At 37.8% G+C, this 18,595-nt stretch overlaps 1 protein-coding gene across 2 annotated transcripts in view; it reads right to left on the reverse strand.

The window, feature by feature from the left end:
- Positions 1-4,362: 4,362 nt before the first annotated feature.
- LOC126187710 (uncharacterized) overlaps positions 4,363-18,595 on the reverse strand; it is a 130,953-nt gene continuing 116,720 nt past the window's right edge. For both annotated transcript variants that reach the window (XM_049928955.1, XM_049928956.1), the window contains one exon: positions 4,363-6,355. In XM_049928955.1, the coding sequence (XP_049784912.1) occupies positions 6,179-6,355 (177 nt within the window). In that variant the 3' untranslated portion in view covers positions 4,363-6,178. The remainder of the gene's footprint in view (positions 6,356-18,595) is intronic.

An 18,595-nucleotide genomic window follows, 5' to 3' on the forward strand; every position in this document is an offset into this window, starting at 1 on the left:
AGTTTTGTTCATTATATCCAGTAAAATTTATTTTTTTACAAATGGGTGGAAGGGTTGAGTTAGGCGGGCCAAAGATCAGTAGTAGTACACGAAAATTGCCAATTATCCTAACACTGGAGGCATTGTGGCTACAGAAGGAGACTGTACAAGAGGATGGTTATGGAGGTCCAGAGATAACAAGAAAAATTTCAGAAAGTCAGCATCCAATATGGGCCTAGTTATGTCAGCCACTAAGAAATGCCACAAGGGGGGAGAACCATCCTGCTGAGTCAATATTATATGTTCCATTAATATGTCTTAACTAGAGATCGATTTGTGGCTGTTGGTATAGGAACACCATTAGACTGAGACTTATCCTTCAATTCATGTGGCATGACCATGTGTCGAACAAAAACTCCATTCCAGATCTTTTATCCATGGCAAACTATCGTGAAGATTTGCATTTGGCAGACACTGTGACATTGTGTAGTTCAGGAGTGCACTTGATGATTGTGGAACAGACTCATGCACCTATACCCATCCACTGGCGTCATTTGGGAACCTGCAAGGTCATGATCATTGTCTAGCATTGCACTAAAAATCATGCATAGGCTGGTCATGGGCATACCATATACTCCTAGGGCTGCCATATGCTATCTTGGTGTTGAGTCACGCCAGTTCAGTGAGGGTTCACTCCATAGGTCGGTCTGCATTTTGCTTGGTTGAATGCTGAGCTATGAAACACAACATGCTGTGCCGGATACGCACAGCACCCACAACTTCATCCTTTGCTGAGCATGAATTAACAGTTTCACCAAATGCAAATCCCACAGTATCTGCCATTAGAGTCACAAACTGCACATGGGAGCCACCACACCCAAAATAATCTGAAGGATTGCTCTGAAAGAAATTCTGGACCCACCAAAGCATAGATTGAGTACAGTAGGTGAAATGATGATTCCCTGATACCAAAATCACTGTCGGCTATCTTTTTCAAATGATATGCTGGATGAACAAGAGTTCTCTGCAAGACAGTCTCCATAGAGGCAGAGGCAGAATAACCTTAACTTGCTCAATAATGTTCAAGTCCAGTTGCGAAACAACAATGGCAAACAGTCCATGTCTGAAACAGCATTGTGCAGCTGAAAAATGGCATCCACTTGTGCAACCATAACTGTGGCCTCACAGGCAAAAAAGGCAGTAGTTTTACACTACCCCGTCTCAATAAGGTGTCATCAGGGGAGGCAGGAAGTGGCACACACATCAGGCAATTGTAGAGAAGAACCTGCTGCCGGCAATCTTTGCTGCTCAGTCTCGATGGAAGGGGCATCGTCATCTACACACTGATTATGCTGGGGTCACTACTTTTGGGTGAAGAGTCACATAAAATGCATTCTGATACACCTACTTTATTTAACACAGCACAATCCTAGTTACAAACAAAATGAGAGCATATACAGCAAATATCACAAATAAAATCTACAAAGAAAAGACCAACAAAGATATGACAAAATAAATAATGTACACTCGTTAAATTCGAGCTATCTTTGTCATTGACCACTGCTCTCGTTGGACACTCCATGAGTTCAATTTGTGCATTTAACATGTTGTTCATGAGAGGTATTTCTTGTAATTTTTTTGTTTCTTCTTGCCCTAAAACTATTTTCACAGCTTTGAACAAACAAGGTTTCATGAATGTTTCTCCTATTGTGTGAGGGATTTTTGGTCATGTTGTCTATTTCAAGCAACTCTACTTGTATGTTTTATAATGACACAAATCTTGTACCACTAGACCTGTATTTCATCTGGTGGATGGTGAGGGAGATTAGGATGCACTGGCATTTTAATTTTGCTGGCTTCAAGAAATCATTCGCAAGAATGATTGTGTGTATAAAACACTATGATTTTATTTCTCCATCATTCATTATGGAAGTAAATCAGTGTTTAACAATATTACTGTTGTATTTTTTAATGCCTTTTGCAAAAACAAAACAGAAATGCAATTGAATATAAGCGTTACAAGCAAAAGCATATAAACAAGTAGTTTTACTCACACCTATGTTCGCTTTTGTAATACCTAGTTTTGATTAAAAGAGTTTAACAGAGAAAAAGGTGTACTTCATTTGTATTTACCTCTTTTGCATAAGTCATAAATTGGTAGCAATGTAGAGGACTAATGATCAATTAAGTCACTGTTGCCATTGAACTACTAAACAGCCAAAAACAATAACTGACTGACACTGACTAGTGAGCCAAAAGAAAGTGTAGTGCGATTAACTTGTTCTCCTCCAACCTAGCCCCCTTCCCCAACCCTCCCCACCGACCCTGGCCACCTACACTTGCCATTACTCACAGTGCATGCGATGGTGCACTGCCCACGTAAGAGTAAAAAGTTGAAAATGTTAAGAACCTTTCATGGACCATATTTCAGCTCTTGCACACCACTGGCTGTAAACCAATGAGCAGTCATAATTATTCCTGTAATTTTCATATGATTACAGAATGAAATCTTTCACAGCGCGTTAAGAACTTTCACATGTTTGTAAGACACTAATATATTTATAGCACACATGCCAACCCTTCCCCCTCCACGTCCTAGTAACTGACATATTCCAAATATTGCAACCAAAGAATTTAAAACCACTTTCTTCCTGAGAGAATATTTTTAAAAAGTTTATATATAAACCACCACCATCTCCCAGGGAACTTGTATGCTTTCATTTCATACAAATACCTCCAGAAAGTACATGGATCCATGTACCATTCCTAGCAATAACATTCAGCTATTACTGCTCTCCATACAATTCGAATGTACAAACTTTTGAATGGTCCACACTGCCAGAAACTGAAACCATACTTCCTTTACACAGAATATGAAGAAATATAATTCATCTGTTATTACACAGGAATTGCTAATAATAATATAACTGAAACACAGAATGTTGCTGGACAACATTATACTGTGCAGGAATCTCCTCAGGCTTCCATTATCAAGTTTCCATTATACCTGTTCCATTTTATTACTGTACCCCACCAATTGTTGGAAATCCTGATTGGCACTATTGCACCCTCAGGAGCATTCATTCATGGAAACGGATATTCACCCTTCCACAGTGAGTAATTCTAGCAGAGTGCACTATTTAAATTGTACACCAATGCAAGCAGTTTAGCAAAATCATTATATCTCATCAAAATAACTTTTTGATTGGCAGATCGTAGTGACAAGGCAAATGCTGGTGCATGCAGCCAGCCATGCCAGACAAGGCTCTGCACTGTGCATACCTCTAAAACACACTACGCAGTGGCCACTTGGCACATGAGGAAGACTGATTGGCTGATTGCTGGTGCTACCACGTAACTTGCAAAATGTTAATCACAAAGTTCTCTTAAATGAAGTATACTGCTGTTGGCTGGGAACAACAAAACAGTTGTCCAGCAAGAAGTATAAACCCTCAATAAAACTGTTAAACTTAAATTCTAGATAGTGATGAATTGTTTTTAGACAAAAAATACAGGAGACATTATTTTCTAAGGCCATTAATTTATTTATTAGCTGTAACGCAAATACTGCAAAGCTCTACATGCAGACAGAACTGTGACAAAAGGGACTGCGACAACGAGACCTGACGACAAAACCTGCTAAACAGTACGATGTTAGGGATATGGGTGGTGCCTGGTACATCAGCTCTGACATTTAGAATGATCTAAAAATTATTCAAAGCTATAAGAAGCTCCAATACTTTATAGGCCTGTTATGTAACCAAATCTGCTCTCTTTCCCATTGCTTCTAACCTATACTGTCTTCTCCTCAAACTGCTCTGTGTAACTCCTGTCTCTGATTTGTCAAGATATTCTCTATTTTCTTTTGTTATACTCTTTTATTATTTTGTTTTGATTTCTTCCATCTCTCCATGTCTATTACTGCCATATCAACATAAATACAGCTACTAAGGCAATTACACAATCTGTACTTTTTACTTTACTGTATGAATTGTTTTGCCATTCATTTGTCTGCCAGCTCATAATTCATCACTATTGCAGTTCATAAAATTTTGCTTCTTTCTGGACCAGGCCACTCTGTCTAATTGGTCTACACCACAAAATTACAAGCCTCCTTTCAGGGATTGTTTCTACCTCTTCTTGCCTTTGGTGAATTTCTACTGATGTAGCATGAACATCTTCCCAAGAAAATGTAAATGTCACTTGCATGTTTTTGTTTCTTTCTGCACCTCTGTTGTGCATGTTGATTACAACAATCCTAATTTTAATCTGACATAAAATCTTTGCCCCCCCCCCCCCCCCCCGCCCCCTTTTTACAATGGTTCTCATTTTTTCACTGGATGGTCACAATTAGGCGTAGTGATTGTCAAATTATTTTCTCAATAGTTGCAGAAAAATTTCATTTTTAAATAGTTTAATCACATGAATTGAAAAAAATTAACAATTATAAAAATTGGAAACAGTGTTTTCTTGGCAATTTTCACAACTTTTTAAATTTAACTTAAAAATATCAGCTAATTTCTTATATATGTACAACAACAAAGACAATGCCGTGCAGGAAAATATGGCGTCATTCTCAGCCATTAAGTTTATGGAGTGCAGACACACAAACTCTCTCTCTTCTTCTAATATTCTGACTGTATAGTTTTTGGCCATCCTCAGAGTGAGCTACAGTACTCGTTCCATTCACGAAAGATGAATGGAACACTGTGAGTACATCCAGTTCTTACAGCCCAATAAACCAACTGTGCCAGAAAACAGCATCAGCATTGGTCACTCTGTGTGAAATGAAAATGTCAAATTTCTAGCATCCACTTAATGTTTTGAGACTTAGTTTGGTGAAGAATGTCATTAACAGAGATAGTGGTTTCAAACTAGATAAACCATGAAATTCATTACTTTCTCTAATAATCCCAAACAGATGTCTCCACAGAAGAATTCATTATGTCTTTCTCACTTTTACACAAGATAAGAACATAAATTAGGATGGCACTATTAAATGAAATTGAGGTAAATACGATACAAAATAAAAAACTGAAAATGTATCTCAATCTTTTGTTTGAGGAAGCAACTAAAAATCAAAACACTTGCACAATTTAATACTGTGTCTACAGTAAATATTTATAAATGTACAAAACAGACAGAATCAAAGAGCGAGAGATGTGAGGTTATCCTCGACACTGACAACCAGAACATTAATAATGTTAGGTATATGAAAGTACTTTTGCCCTTTCCCATTTGTCTGCGGGGTAGCATTGTTGAACATTGTTAGATATTACTACCAATAAGTATCAATGCCAGTTACCATTTCCACTGCTCAATCTTGTAGCTGGCACACATTGGTCAGAACACATCAATAACCCACAGATATGTGTAGACATATACCAAAATAACAAAAAGCAATAAGTGAAGCATTCTGTATATTTTCTTCTTCCCTAAATGTTGTTTCTATTCCAAAGAATATTACTGTAGTAATAACATGTGCAAAGCTATAAAATATCAACAGTATGACATATGCTCAGTGACAACACCAGAAGGGTATCATAATCACAATAATGCTCTCAGTTTTCACAGAAATGAGAGCTCAGTAAACCAAAAGTAAAAGAACCCATACTTAACATGTTTAAAATTGTGTGTTTGCGTGTCCACAACAAGTGCATGTCACTCACCCAGGGTTATTAATTGGTAATTACTTAGCAGATATGTACTAAATACACCAAACATCTTAACATTACTCAGGAGCAAATCTATGGGAACCTGAATTATCCCATATATTGCCTGACACATTTGTAAAATAAAATGTAATATAATTGAAAAATTAAGTATCTGTCACATAAATTCCAAAAGTCTCACAATTTCAATTGTGTTAGTAGAGCCTTACCAGTTAGTGCTGTAGTATATTTACATATCACAAATTTCCTCATAAAATTGAGTGCTTTACTAACCAATTTGAGCCATAATGGCTCAAATCAACATAAATCCTATACATTTTATTGTCACATGATTGTAACTGAATAAATGTGTTTACAGAAAACGCACTTCTCACTAGCCCAATTTACTACATTCATCTAACATATTAGGGTCAACAGAATAAATACCTATACATATTTTCACAATTGAATCACAATATATACTCTTTTAACTGCATTATTTAAATCAGTACTCAAGAATGTTTACTATGCAAGAACTTCTTTAAACTCTAAATACAGGTGAATTTTTCAAGCTGTTCCTGCAGCGATGGCTTAGCAGTCAAAATGACTCTCTCTTCGATCTCCGATTCTGCTTCCTCCTCCTGCAGTCTTGATAGCCAGTCAGCAACCCTTTCACTACAGTCATCATCTGTATCTTCAAAAAGATCCACAGATAGGATCCCACTCTGTAACAGGCATTGCTTTGGTGAATGTCTCTGTTTTTGTTACAAACAAGTATCAACTTTGAAAAGCATACCCACTTCACTTTTTCAAATAGAAAGTGTAACAAATATAAAACAAATTACATAAAATATATTATGGATACAATGAGGTGGACTAGCTTATATATTCTGTCCATGTATATCAATATTTGTCATTCCCTAAATTTTTCTACCGTCACTCAAAACAAATTTCTGTGTGTATTCTAATCTGAAGCCTTCATGAAAAGCAAAAATTATCCATAATTAATTTTCCATGTAATACAGGAAGTAATAACCAGATATAGATGTATTACTTTATAATGACTGCCCCCTGGTTTTGAGCCCCTGTTCTGGCTCCATTGCATGCCAAACTTCGATGTATGGTACCTCACCAGTACTGTGGAAAATTTTTGTTTTGTGTGGAACTAGTAAGTTTTGGTTGAAAACATGCAGGAGTATTTAAATATAAGCTTGAATTTTGCACAAACCCATCATTGATTCCAACACAGCATATTATAACTCCTTACCAAATCAAGACAGTGTTCGCATTTCACTTTTTGAGTCATTTCCCTCTTCAGCACTTACTTGCTCACTCATTTGCTTATGAACAAGGCAATGTTGTTCCCAACATCTAAACTGTCCGGAATTACTTTCAGGGCAAGTCTCATTAATGTTATAAATAGTCCACACAGTAGACTAAATCTACTTTTTTTTAAGTCCTGCAGAATGCAGTATCATCAATGACTGCAATGCAGCACACAGCATTTTGCTGCCAAGAATCACATGGCGTTCAGCTCGTAACTGATAGGGTCTTCCAGAGTAATTAGTGCTACGCCATGTGAGGCTCCATGGTGTTGGCCTAATATAACTCCAATTCTTGTGGGACCAAAATGGAGAACACAGAAAATAAAACAGAAACCAAAAGTCTTTATATAGACCTCAAATATTCAAGCATTGGGGGGGATACCAACGGAAGCTGTTTCCGCGCAACTGTATTGGGCAACAGACTAGTACGAGTGGAAATTGTGCGTGAGAAGTTGGACCAGATCAATAGGAGGAACCTTCTCAGAGAACAAAAAGAATAGGAAGGCAAGAAATGGCTTCTTAAACATAAATTGTAGCATTAAAATATATATGACTTAAGGGTTCCAAAAAATGAGATTATCTCAGAGTGAAGGGGATATACAACTCCCTACCACCTTTCCACCACTAGCAAGGAGAGGGTGCGACATGGAAAATTCAGAATGGAATGAGACCTGTTTGGCCTGTAGTTTATCTAAAGGGTGTTATCCTGTAGCAGTAGTAAAATGTGCTGGCCAGCCAATTCTCTGAAAAAAGGTTTCAAAGTTTTACCCGCACTTTATGTGCTAGTTTCATGAACTGTGCAAATTGTGTAAAAATAGCTCATTGGCAGCACACTTACATTTTAACCTGCTGATCTGCGTTCAAGCCCAGCTTCCACCAAAAATATTTGTTCCTTTGGTTATAATTAGCAAGATTTTTAAGTAAAATGAATAATGAAAACTATTGTAAATGAAATCATCAATAATTTTATATTATATATGAAGCAAATGTTTGTTAGACCTAATGAAAAGAGTTAACATTAATATAGTATTCTAAAATAGTTAAATAATAGTAAAACCATTTTTTAGAGGAGAGGTAAATATTAATACAGTAATATTGTCATTAAAAAGTCATTAGTGTTTTTTTTAACTATTACTGTATAAGAACAGGTGCAAGTTGTTCATTAGAACTTTTTTTAATATGTTTGTTCTTTGGATGAGTTAAACTGTTTATCTGTTGTTGATAGGCAGATGTTTCAGAATATCGGAGACACTAGGAACTGCTTCATTTGTTCATGGGCATCGTGTCGGATAATGTTGTGGAAGCTGTACAGTATTATTTGACGTGATGCCTGTGAACCAATGAAGCAGTTAATACGTCGGGAAAGTCTTAAACAGCACACACTTTGGGCACTATTAAAATCATTCTACTTACAGGTTACAGCACATTCCCATATTCTACATTTTAACTGGTTGTATTGAGTAAACTCAAATACATAGCCAATTGCTAAGTATGGAGTGTTTATATTGCTAAAGATTGTTGAACTGAATATATCTGTTAATAAGGAAACCATGGGTGTATCAGAACTTGGAGATGAAATTACTTAAGACTCATTATACAGTGAAAAGCTGAAGTTACTGTTGAGAGATGCAGTTGCTCATTACATAGGCTTGCTGCCCGATAATAATCTGATTGCCCCAGACTCTTCAACTTCGATTTCTCACAAAGCAATGTTGACAGGCGTGGAATTTTATGCATGTATTACAGACACAATGGCTGACAAAATATTTGATACTGACGAAGAACTCTTGCAGAAACATGAAAACTCTTTTTAGAAACCTTTTGAAGAAATTCAACATATTACACCATCAAATGAATATGAACTAGAAGGGAAAAAAAGGAAGAAAGGCAGAATATCTCTCTCTGGATAATAAAACAAAAATTGTTAATGTTGCAAAAGTTTGATCTACAAACATTGCCAAAAAAGGTTGCAGCTGATTAAAAAAGAAGGAATATATATCCAAAAATGGGAAGAAGAAATAAAAAATAGGTGGGAATCACTTTCACAAGTATGCAGTCATTGAACATATAACTGTTTTGTGGAAGCTAGAGAAAGTTATCGACAATTGATTACATAGAATTTGCAACAGTTGGCCTCGGCAGCAGCAGGGCAGTTTGACATTTTGAATTTAAAGTCTCTGCAAGATGGGTCAAGAAGTTCAAATGTAAGCATCGGTTCATCAACAAAAAGTGACAAAATTTATTTAAAAAGAAAAAAAACTGGAATTATAGAATAAACCTTGGCATCTGCTGAGATTTTTTGAATGCAGACACTGAAATTAATACCTACTTTCAATAAAGATTTTATTATCAACACTGACCAGACAGGTAAATTATCAGAGATTACTTTAACAATATTAGCAAAGGAAAGTTGCCACTCACCATATAGCAGAGATGCTGAGTCGCGATAGGCACAACAAAAATATTCACACAATTATAACTTTTGCCGGCCATTAAGGCCTTTGTCACCAATAGACACGCACACTCACTTAAAAAAATTTTGCTTTATTTTTTCACCCTCCATACAATATATTTTAATTTATCTTGTTTCTCCTTTCTAGGATATCAGGATCAGTCTGTCTACAAGAGAACTCTTGTGAAAAAAGGAACAAAATGATGTTCATTCAAAGGTGTGACATGAATGAAGTTGCACATACATACACTGCACAGTACTCTCTAACTCTGTCTGGGAGATTAGCAACTAAAGTATTTGTCTGTCTGCAAGAAGCAACTGGTAAATTTGGCCCTCAAGTTAAACAAACAGTACACGAACATTCTAAAAAATATACAAATGTTGTAATAACGTCGTGAAAATCTGGAAAGTTAACAACAAAACTGTACGTCGACTTCCTTAACAGTTGTCTGATGCGTTATGTGGGGAAAGGAAAGTTTTTGTTGATTATTCACCCTTGGAGTAGCCAAACAAAGGCTGAATTATATGATGAGGTCTTTCAAGATGAGAAAAAGTCACCATTAAAGTGATTCCCCCAAAAAGTACTACTCTTGTTCAGCCTTCTGAGGTCTACTTTTATTGGCAAGTGAAAAATCTAATAAAGCATATACAAAATTGTACTTGTCTCACCAAGTATGATAGAGAAGTACATTCTTGTGAAGACTGCATAAAAATACAATTAACACTACAACATCAGCTTTCATCGCCAATTTTTAATGAAATAATCCAGTATGCTCGGTATGCTTCCTAACTTTCGGATGAAAGACGGATTTTTACGAATGTCAGTGAAGTGTGTTTTCCCACAGATCTTTTAAAAAATGCTGATCTTATAAAAATTCATATTTTGAAAATTGTGCCACATGTTGGGATAGTTGCTTCAGTGTTGTTATGATAATTTTCTTTCAAGTTTTTGTATGTAAGAAAAATGTAAATCAACTGTAATATAAAAAAGATATTTTTATTCTACCAGATGATTTGTCATAGTTGCAATAAAATTTCATTTAACTATTTTAAAATAGTATATTAATTTTAACTCGTTTCATTAAGTCTAACAAACTGTTGCATCATATACAAAATAAAATCATTAGTGATTTCATTTATGATAGTTTTGATTGTTCATTTTATTTAAAAATCCTTTTAATTATAACTAAAGAAAAAGATTTTGGTGGAAGCTGGAATTAAAACTGGATCAGCAGATTAAAAATCAAATGTGGTAACAATGAGTTACTCTAACCCAAGCTCAAGTGTTCATTAAACCACTATATAAAGTGTGGGTAAAACTTTGAAACCTTTTTTCAAGGAATTGACTGGCCAGAGCATTTTACTGCTGCTAGAGGAGAATACCCTTTAGGTTAACTACGAACCAACCAAGCCTCATTACAATCTGAGTTCCCCAAGTTGTGCTCTCCTCTTCTACGACAAAGAACAAGAGAACAAGGGAGTGTAACATTCCACTTCTCAGGATAATTGGATCCACAAAAAGCCTAAGCAAGAAACAGGGAAACAGGCCTATAGCAATGCAGTCTTGGTTTTTAGGATGGCAGTTATCTAACATGGATATCCGCCTTGCAGCAGCAGGAAGTAGATCAGATGGGTCTCTTTGAGAAGATTGGAGGGAACACAAGGCCAGACCTCAAATTCAGGAGGGTCTGTGTGGAAAGATGTGTTCTAATCTTTATCTGTGAGGGGATGGAAATGGTGGTCTACCTTACGGAGATGATGTCCATGATATCTCCATGGGAGAAGGTGAAACTGCTGGTCAAGACGGCAACTACACTCTTCAATATTGCAAAGATAGCAGTTTGGGTATCAAAACTTCTTAGAATGCTCCTCAAAAGGTTTCGATCAAGGAAGTACAGATGTAGAACTGGTAGGTCTCGACAGAGGACTGGAGGATAATCAACTGGGAGGCTGTGTCTGATGACCAAACCTTTGTGATGGAATTCGGTGAAAAATCTCAGAGGGCAATGCAAGAACAGGACCTGAAATTGCATTTAGGGCTCTCACAGGTTACCGTCAGCATAATTAAAGACATCAGAAGTGATTATGGCGGCAAGTTGGTGGCTGCATGTGTTGCAGTAAGGAGGAGCCATCTGCTGCCCTGAGTCGTTTTCTGGGTGTGGTTGTGGCCCTAAGTCAGGAACCCTATTTGTGTAAAGCGGGTGTATCAGGCCTCAGAGGAACTGGAGGTAAACTGATTGGCACTAGAAGTCTACAAACTCCAGAACATGCAGTTATGTTAAGAATGGAATTTCATTCATACCAATGGTGGACTTCTGTTCTCGAGACTTAATGACCATCAGCGTGAAACAGTGCGAGGAGGAAAGCACAAGGGAAATTTTATTGGCCTCCTTACAAGGACAATGCTCGTCATTCCCAGGAAGTGGGGAGACTGGTAGCCAGCTGCTCGCAACTGAATGAACAACTGTTGATTGGTTGTGATGCCAATGCCTACAACCTGGTGAGGGGAAGCTGCAACACCAACAGCAGAGGTGAGCATCTACTTCAATATCTGTTTGTGAGCAATTTAGAGATCCTGATTAGGGATAGGGAACCTACATGCAGGAATATATGAAGGAAAGAAGTATGTGACATAACATTTGGGTCCACCTTAATGGGTAGCTATGACAAACAATGTGATGTGACATTGGATCAATCCTTATCTGACCACATATATACTGCATTTGGTGTTGAATTGGCTGTTAAATAGACCACGGCCTATAGGAACCCTAGGAAAACAGACTGGGACTAATATAAGAAAAACCTGAACTCACTTTGCTTGATAAGAAATCCAGTAGATCTCGAAGAAATGTCAGATGAAGTGATGCTACACTTAGAACACTGTCCAGTCACCATAAAGTGCACAAACAAGAACATACATTGGTGGGGCAATGAAATGGAAATGCAAAGAAACCAGGTAAGAAGACTGTTCAACTTTGCAACAAGGAAAGGTCAATGGGCAAAGTACAACCTTGTGACCAAGCAAGTGAAACTATCATCATGGAAGGTATTCTGTGAGGAGGTGAAAGGTACAGCTAATTGTGCTGGAATTCATAAAATCTCACTAGAAAACCAACTAATTCAGGAGGAATTCTATGAAGTAGGATGGCAGGTAGACAAGGACACCATTTGAGATGCTGGCTCTGCTCCTGCTCCTCAAGACTTACTCCCCTCAACGCACTCAGGCAGATAACACAGACCACAACTAAGTCCCTGAGAGGTATTGGTTTACAGGTATTCAAAAGAAGAACTGAGATTCTGTCCGAAAAGGTGTTGATTTAAAAAAAAAAAAAGTGTCCACTGGGTATGGGGAACACTGAAACCAATCAAGTCACCATGCTTAGGCACCATTCACAAAGAAGCATATCCAGGACACATACAGGAATCTCAAGCTTTTTGAAGAAACTCTTATCACTGGTGGTGACAGTGTGACCGTGAAGTAACTAGAAGTAACCTTGGATGCAAAACTCTCATGGACCTGACACTTAAAGAATATAAGTTACAAGTTGAAAGCACTCTAATGTGCACTAAAAGAGTTTGAGGCTAAAACTGAGGACTAAGTTCCAGAGATAAGTACTGGATAAACACCACTGAAATAAGATCTATGATAATTTATGGAGCTACAGTATAGTGGAATAAAGTAGAATGGTGGCTGCTAAGGAGCTTGGCAAGGTGCAGAGACCGTCCTTCTTTGCCATAACAGGCAGAATTAGCAGCACACCCACTTCTTGGATGGAGACCATGCTGGACATGCCCTCATTACACCTTTCGAGTTACAATGGAGATGGAAACAGTCGCATACAGATTAAAACCTGGAAACCCTTGGGATAACCAGAAGCCTACGCCAATATAGTGAGAGTTATAAATATAGGAATGCTTGGAGAAATGCTAGCTGATTATACAATCTTTGGTGAAGAAGAACGCGCACAAGATAAACAAAGAGAACTGTTAAAATTAACATCATGATTGCAAAAGAATGGGAGGCATGTGCTGACAACAGATGGGAAGATTTGCAGTGTTGAGTACAGGGGCAGTGCAGAAGACTATGTGGCTGGAATGGAGTTTTCTTAACAGTGAACTGAATAAGTTGATCATATTTGCAAAAGTGAAATGATGGAAGAAATTTCAAGATCATCATGGAGCAGCATTCACCATCAAAGAGGACACAATGTACAACAGCAACAATCCAAGACAATGAAGAATAAGTTTGCAAGAAACAAAACTGCCGCCCCCCCCCCCCCCCCTCAAAGAAGTGCTGAGTGAACAACTGAAACAGTCATACTTCTGGGGTGTGGAAAAGCAGATGATGGTTCAAAGGGAACTGTGTTAGAATTGTACTTTATGTTTTTGGCCAAATTGTCAAGACTAAACTGTCACGTGAAGGTCAGCAGAAGGAATAAATGACCATCAGTGAATTGAGGCTACTAAAGGTGCTGGAAGCATTAATGGGAGAACGTTAGAAACAAATGAGAAAAAGGTGGAAGTAATGGGAAGAACATGAGGAATGAATAAGACAAATAAGAGAATCTAGTAAGCCAGAAGAATATAAGGTCAGATACAAGGATTCAGAAACTGATAACAAAGAAAGAATTTTCGAAGTGGACAGTCTTTCAAAAAAAGATCAAACTGAAGCAGCTGCAGATAAGAGTGTAGCAAGCCCTGCAAATACAGATTTAGGTCACGAAGATTGTTCCAAAGAAAACAGCAATATACAGACAGTGGAAATAGAGGAAGAAATACTGGGGGTCCCAAGAGTATTGGGGTCCCAGGAGGAATGGTCACAATTCAAGGGTATGGCAGGAATGATCATTCAAAGCAAAAAACTTTAGTTAATATGAGCTCTATTACCACTTGTTAATTTTCACTGCTGTTAAGCACACCTCTTCTACTAAACAAATGCTCATAGCTCTTAAGGTATGCATTTTACTGCCCATGTTTACTAGACACTTTTGCTTTCAATTATCGTTCCTGTCATATCCCCAAATACTGATCGTTTCTCCTGAGACACCCTGCAGATGCTAGGGAGCTTCAGTAGTACAAAATCTGTGTATGGATGGCACATTAAGAGCAGACCGTACAATGGAACAAAAAGTAGAGGTCAGTTTTAGTGAAAATATGTTGGAGATTTAGGAGGGCAGAAGAGAGCAAATGGTTACCTCTAAAGAGAAGAAACCTATAGAGAACACAACAGCATCTATGAGATTAGATTGCACTATGATAGAATTAGACTATGGGAAGGAGACACAAGTGGATCATATAAAATACGTTAAAATGAAACATCATCTAGATGAGGAAGAAAGCCTTTTTGAAGAAGAGGAAACTGGCCAAGAAATCACATAGAATAATACCAAAACTGAAGAAAAGGACCAAAATACCATACAAGGAAAGTGAACAGAGGAAGAAGGTGGTGAAGAAAGAAGAGGGAAGTGCAGATGAGACAGGAAAGCTGAACAAGACAGACAACTCAAAACTATTTTAAAAATGTCACATGTGTGCCATGGGGTGAGGATTAAACTCATTTTGTGGCTTGAGAAAGAACAACGCAAAGAAGACATTGCAAGCCTTATTGTGATGGTGACAACCAGGACACAGTTCGGTTCGTAATGATCTTCACAAGGATAAATTATCTTGACAGTGTTATAAGTGTTATCTACATGTGGACACTTAGGAGCTATTTGTTTTTCTTAGAGTATGAAACATGGGGAATTTTAACTGCCAACTGCATGCCCGAACATCAGCACTGCATCAGTGCATCAGTGCATCAGTGCAATTATGCATTTTCGAGGCTTACCCCAGCAGCTAGTGACAGAGTGGCAGTGATGACCTTATGGCCCTCCACACCATATTAATGAGATCTTTAAGTATTGATGTGCAGTTGCATAGGGACACACCTACTGTACCACAGAGAATGGCATGGCAGCCATGCATCTAGTGAAAGTGTTTCAGTGTGGAAGTACAAGTGTGTTTTTGTTACAAATTTGTTTTGTATTTGTTTTCACTGAATGGATTCAAACTAAAGATGTAAGGTGATTGATAATGTGGATGTTGTGCAATTGAATAACTTAATAATTGATGTGTCAAACCTAGTTGGTGGTTTAATGACTGATGTGCTTTATTGTTTTTATCTATATTGCTATGTTAAAAATCAGAGGACACGGAATCATGTAAGCAGAATGAGTTTGTTTAGTTTTTACTTATATCTGCACAATGGTTTGTGTTTTTACCATACAACATATGAGTTGCCTCTGATTTTACTACAATGTTAAATGCATGAGTGTAATAACTGTAATAGTTATGTGGCTTTGCTTGATTTTGTTACTTGCAAGTTTTTGTCTGTTCCTGCATTTGGTGTTTTCCAAATTTTCTTTCCAGATTTGAAAAAGAAATGAATGGGGGGAATGTAAGGTATCTTTGTCTTGCGGCTGCCTTTGGTAGTCAATTGTGTGGTGGCTGCAGTGCTGAACAGTTGCCAAGGCTGAGATTAATCGAACAGATATATAAATGGTGGCAGTATACTGAGTGCCAAAGGAATTACAAATATTAAAAGCTATCAAGAAAGCAGATTTATGTATAGATAAACTTATGCCTTGAGCAGGAACAATGATTTGTTCTTGAGACTGGAGGTGCATGCCACCATATAAGTGAAAGGTGGACACACTCCATAATAATGTCCACTAATAGGCGTCCAGATACACTTGATCAGATAGTGTATCTGACAAAGTCAAGTATCAGAAAGGAATAATATTCTCCGGAAATAACCCAGAACAACATGGGGGACACATCCTCGCATCTGAAAGACTTCAGCTACAGCCCTTTGTTATTCAACTGCAGAATATGCCTGCCCCATCTGGTGCAAATCAAGATCTCAATTGAAATGAGACCTGCAGACTCGTGACAGCTTGTCTGAGATCTAAATCCTTTAGAAAATTATTGTCTAGCATGTATTCCACCTTCAGTTATCTGCTGGAAGGGAGCATCCAGACTGGAGAAATCTAAGGTACTGAATTTGAGGACTCACAACTTTTACAGGTATCAACCAGCAACCCAAAGGCTCAAGTCAAGAAAGAGCTTGCTTCATGTGACAAAAGGCCTCAAGGAAAGTTAGCCTATAAGGAAGACAGAGTTAGCAAAACTAAGATCAACATGGGAACAGGGGGATTTCCATGTGAATCTACATTACGTGGATGTGGTGAAGAAGAGACAACGAACCATATCCTTGTCTGAAAATTATGCCCAACTACATGCTACCCCCCCCCCCCCCCCCCCAACATGGTTGATCTGACCAAGGAAGCATGTGAATTATCTGCGTACTGGTCACATCATATTTAGTATGTATTTGTGTAGCACATAATTTGCTGATGCCGTAACTGTTAGTGGAAATGATAACATTTATAGCAACAATCTGTCTAGAGTATTTTTGTTAATGTTTGTGGTATCTGTAAGGTATAGTGTAGGTTTCTGACATGATAAAATAAATTTATAAATAAATAACAAGGGTACGAATAATCAATATACAGTATAACATCCAGAAGTTGAGACTAAGAAATTGTTTTTGTAGTTTTAAATCCAAAAGAAAGCAAACAATATAACAATAATCATGTTCAGTGAGAGACTACACAGTCTGCCTGCAGTATATATACTAGAAAATACTGTGCCCATCAAGTAACAGCAGAGCATCTGTTGTGTATGGAGAAACTACTGCTAGGAATTCGAGATCACCTTTCTTTTTCTTGCCTAAAAGTCCAACAGGGGAGATGGAAGTTCGACTGAGATCCTGATTTGACTGCATTACATCCTTAGGCTTTCTGCAGTTAAGCTTCAGTCGAAGATAACTTATCTTATTCTGAGAGCTATGTGTCATGATGAATCTGACAAACAATATGTTCACAAATATGACAGCCCTTCTGAATTTTAACAAAATAATTCTTCCTTTCAATCATACTGTAAAACTAACATCTATTGCACATAACTGAATACTTAATCAACAGGGAATTATTCACATTATGATATATGTGGGATGGAAAGCAAAAGGAACCTCTTGTTGAAATTTTTGGATTTTGAATTTGTTCTGAGTGAGTTATAACAGTATGAATACTGATCATGGAAAATATGTTTTTCGAGGTAATGCACCATTTTAAAATTTCACTTTACTATCAGTGTTTAACTTCACATACTTAAGACAAAAATTCTACATATATATTACCCTTAGACTGCCCTCTATCAAATGGTACAGACTTTTTTTAAAGTTAAACCAAATAATGTAGGAAAAGATATTTTGCCACTTTGAAGACACATCAGGTTGCAGATATGCACGATTAAAAGACACTCACATATAGCTTTCGCACACTTTGTCAGTAAAGAAACACACACACACACACACACACACACACACACACACACACACACAAAAGCAAGCAAGCACATCTCACGCACATGTGACTGCCAGCTCCAGCATCTTGGACTAGAATGCAACATCACATGGGATGCAAGCAGCAATCTGGAAGGGGTGGGGATGGGGAAGGGATAGTAGTGTACAGGTGGGGAAAGAGACAAACACAGTCTGGTGGAGTGTGTGGGGACTGGACTATCAGTCCCAGTGTCAGGAGGTTGTGGGGCATGGAGATGGAGAAAAATGGAGAGAAGTGAGGAAAGACAGGCAGATGCATTGGCAGAGGGCTGCAAATAAACAGGGTGGGAGACGAGAATGGGGAGGAGATGATAGCACAGAGGGGGTGGAAACTGTTGGGTGGAGGGTATGGGGGACAGTTATTGTCAGTTAAGGCTGGGATAATTATGGGAGCAGAGAATGTGTTGTAAGAATAATACCCATCTGTGCAATTCAGAAAAGCTGGTGTTGGCAGAAAGGATGTAGATGGTTCGGGTAGTGAAGCAGCCATTGAAATCAAGTGTGTTACATTCAGCTGCATGTTGTGCCACAGGGTGGTCTACTTTGCTCTTGGCCACAGTTTGGCGATGGACGTTCATCCAAGTACTGTACCTGGGTTTTTCACAGTATTTGTATGGACTGTAGCCATGTATGGAAGTGAAACATGGACAGTAAATAGTTTGGACAAGAAGAGAAAAGAAGCTTTCGAAATGTGGTGCTACAGAAGAATGCTGAAGATTAGATGGGTAGATCACATAACTAA

The sequence above is a fragment of the Schistocerca cancellata genome, chromosome 5, assembly GCF_023864275.1.
Source record: "Schistocerca cancellata isolate TAMUIC-IGC-003103 chromosome 5, iqSchCanc2.1, whole genome shotgun sequence".
Classification (NCBI taxonomy): domain Eukaryota; kingdom Metazoa; phylum Arthropoda; class Insecta; order Orthoptera; family Acrididae; genus Schistocerca; species Schistocerca cancellata.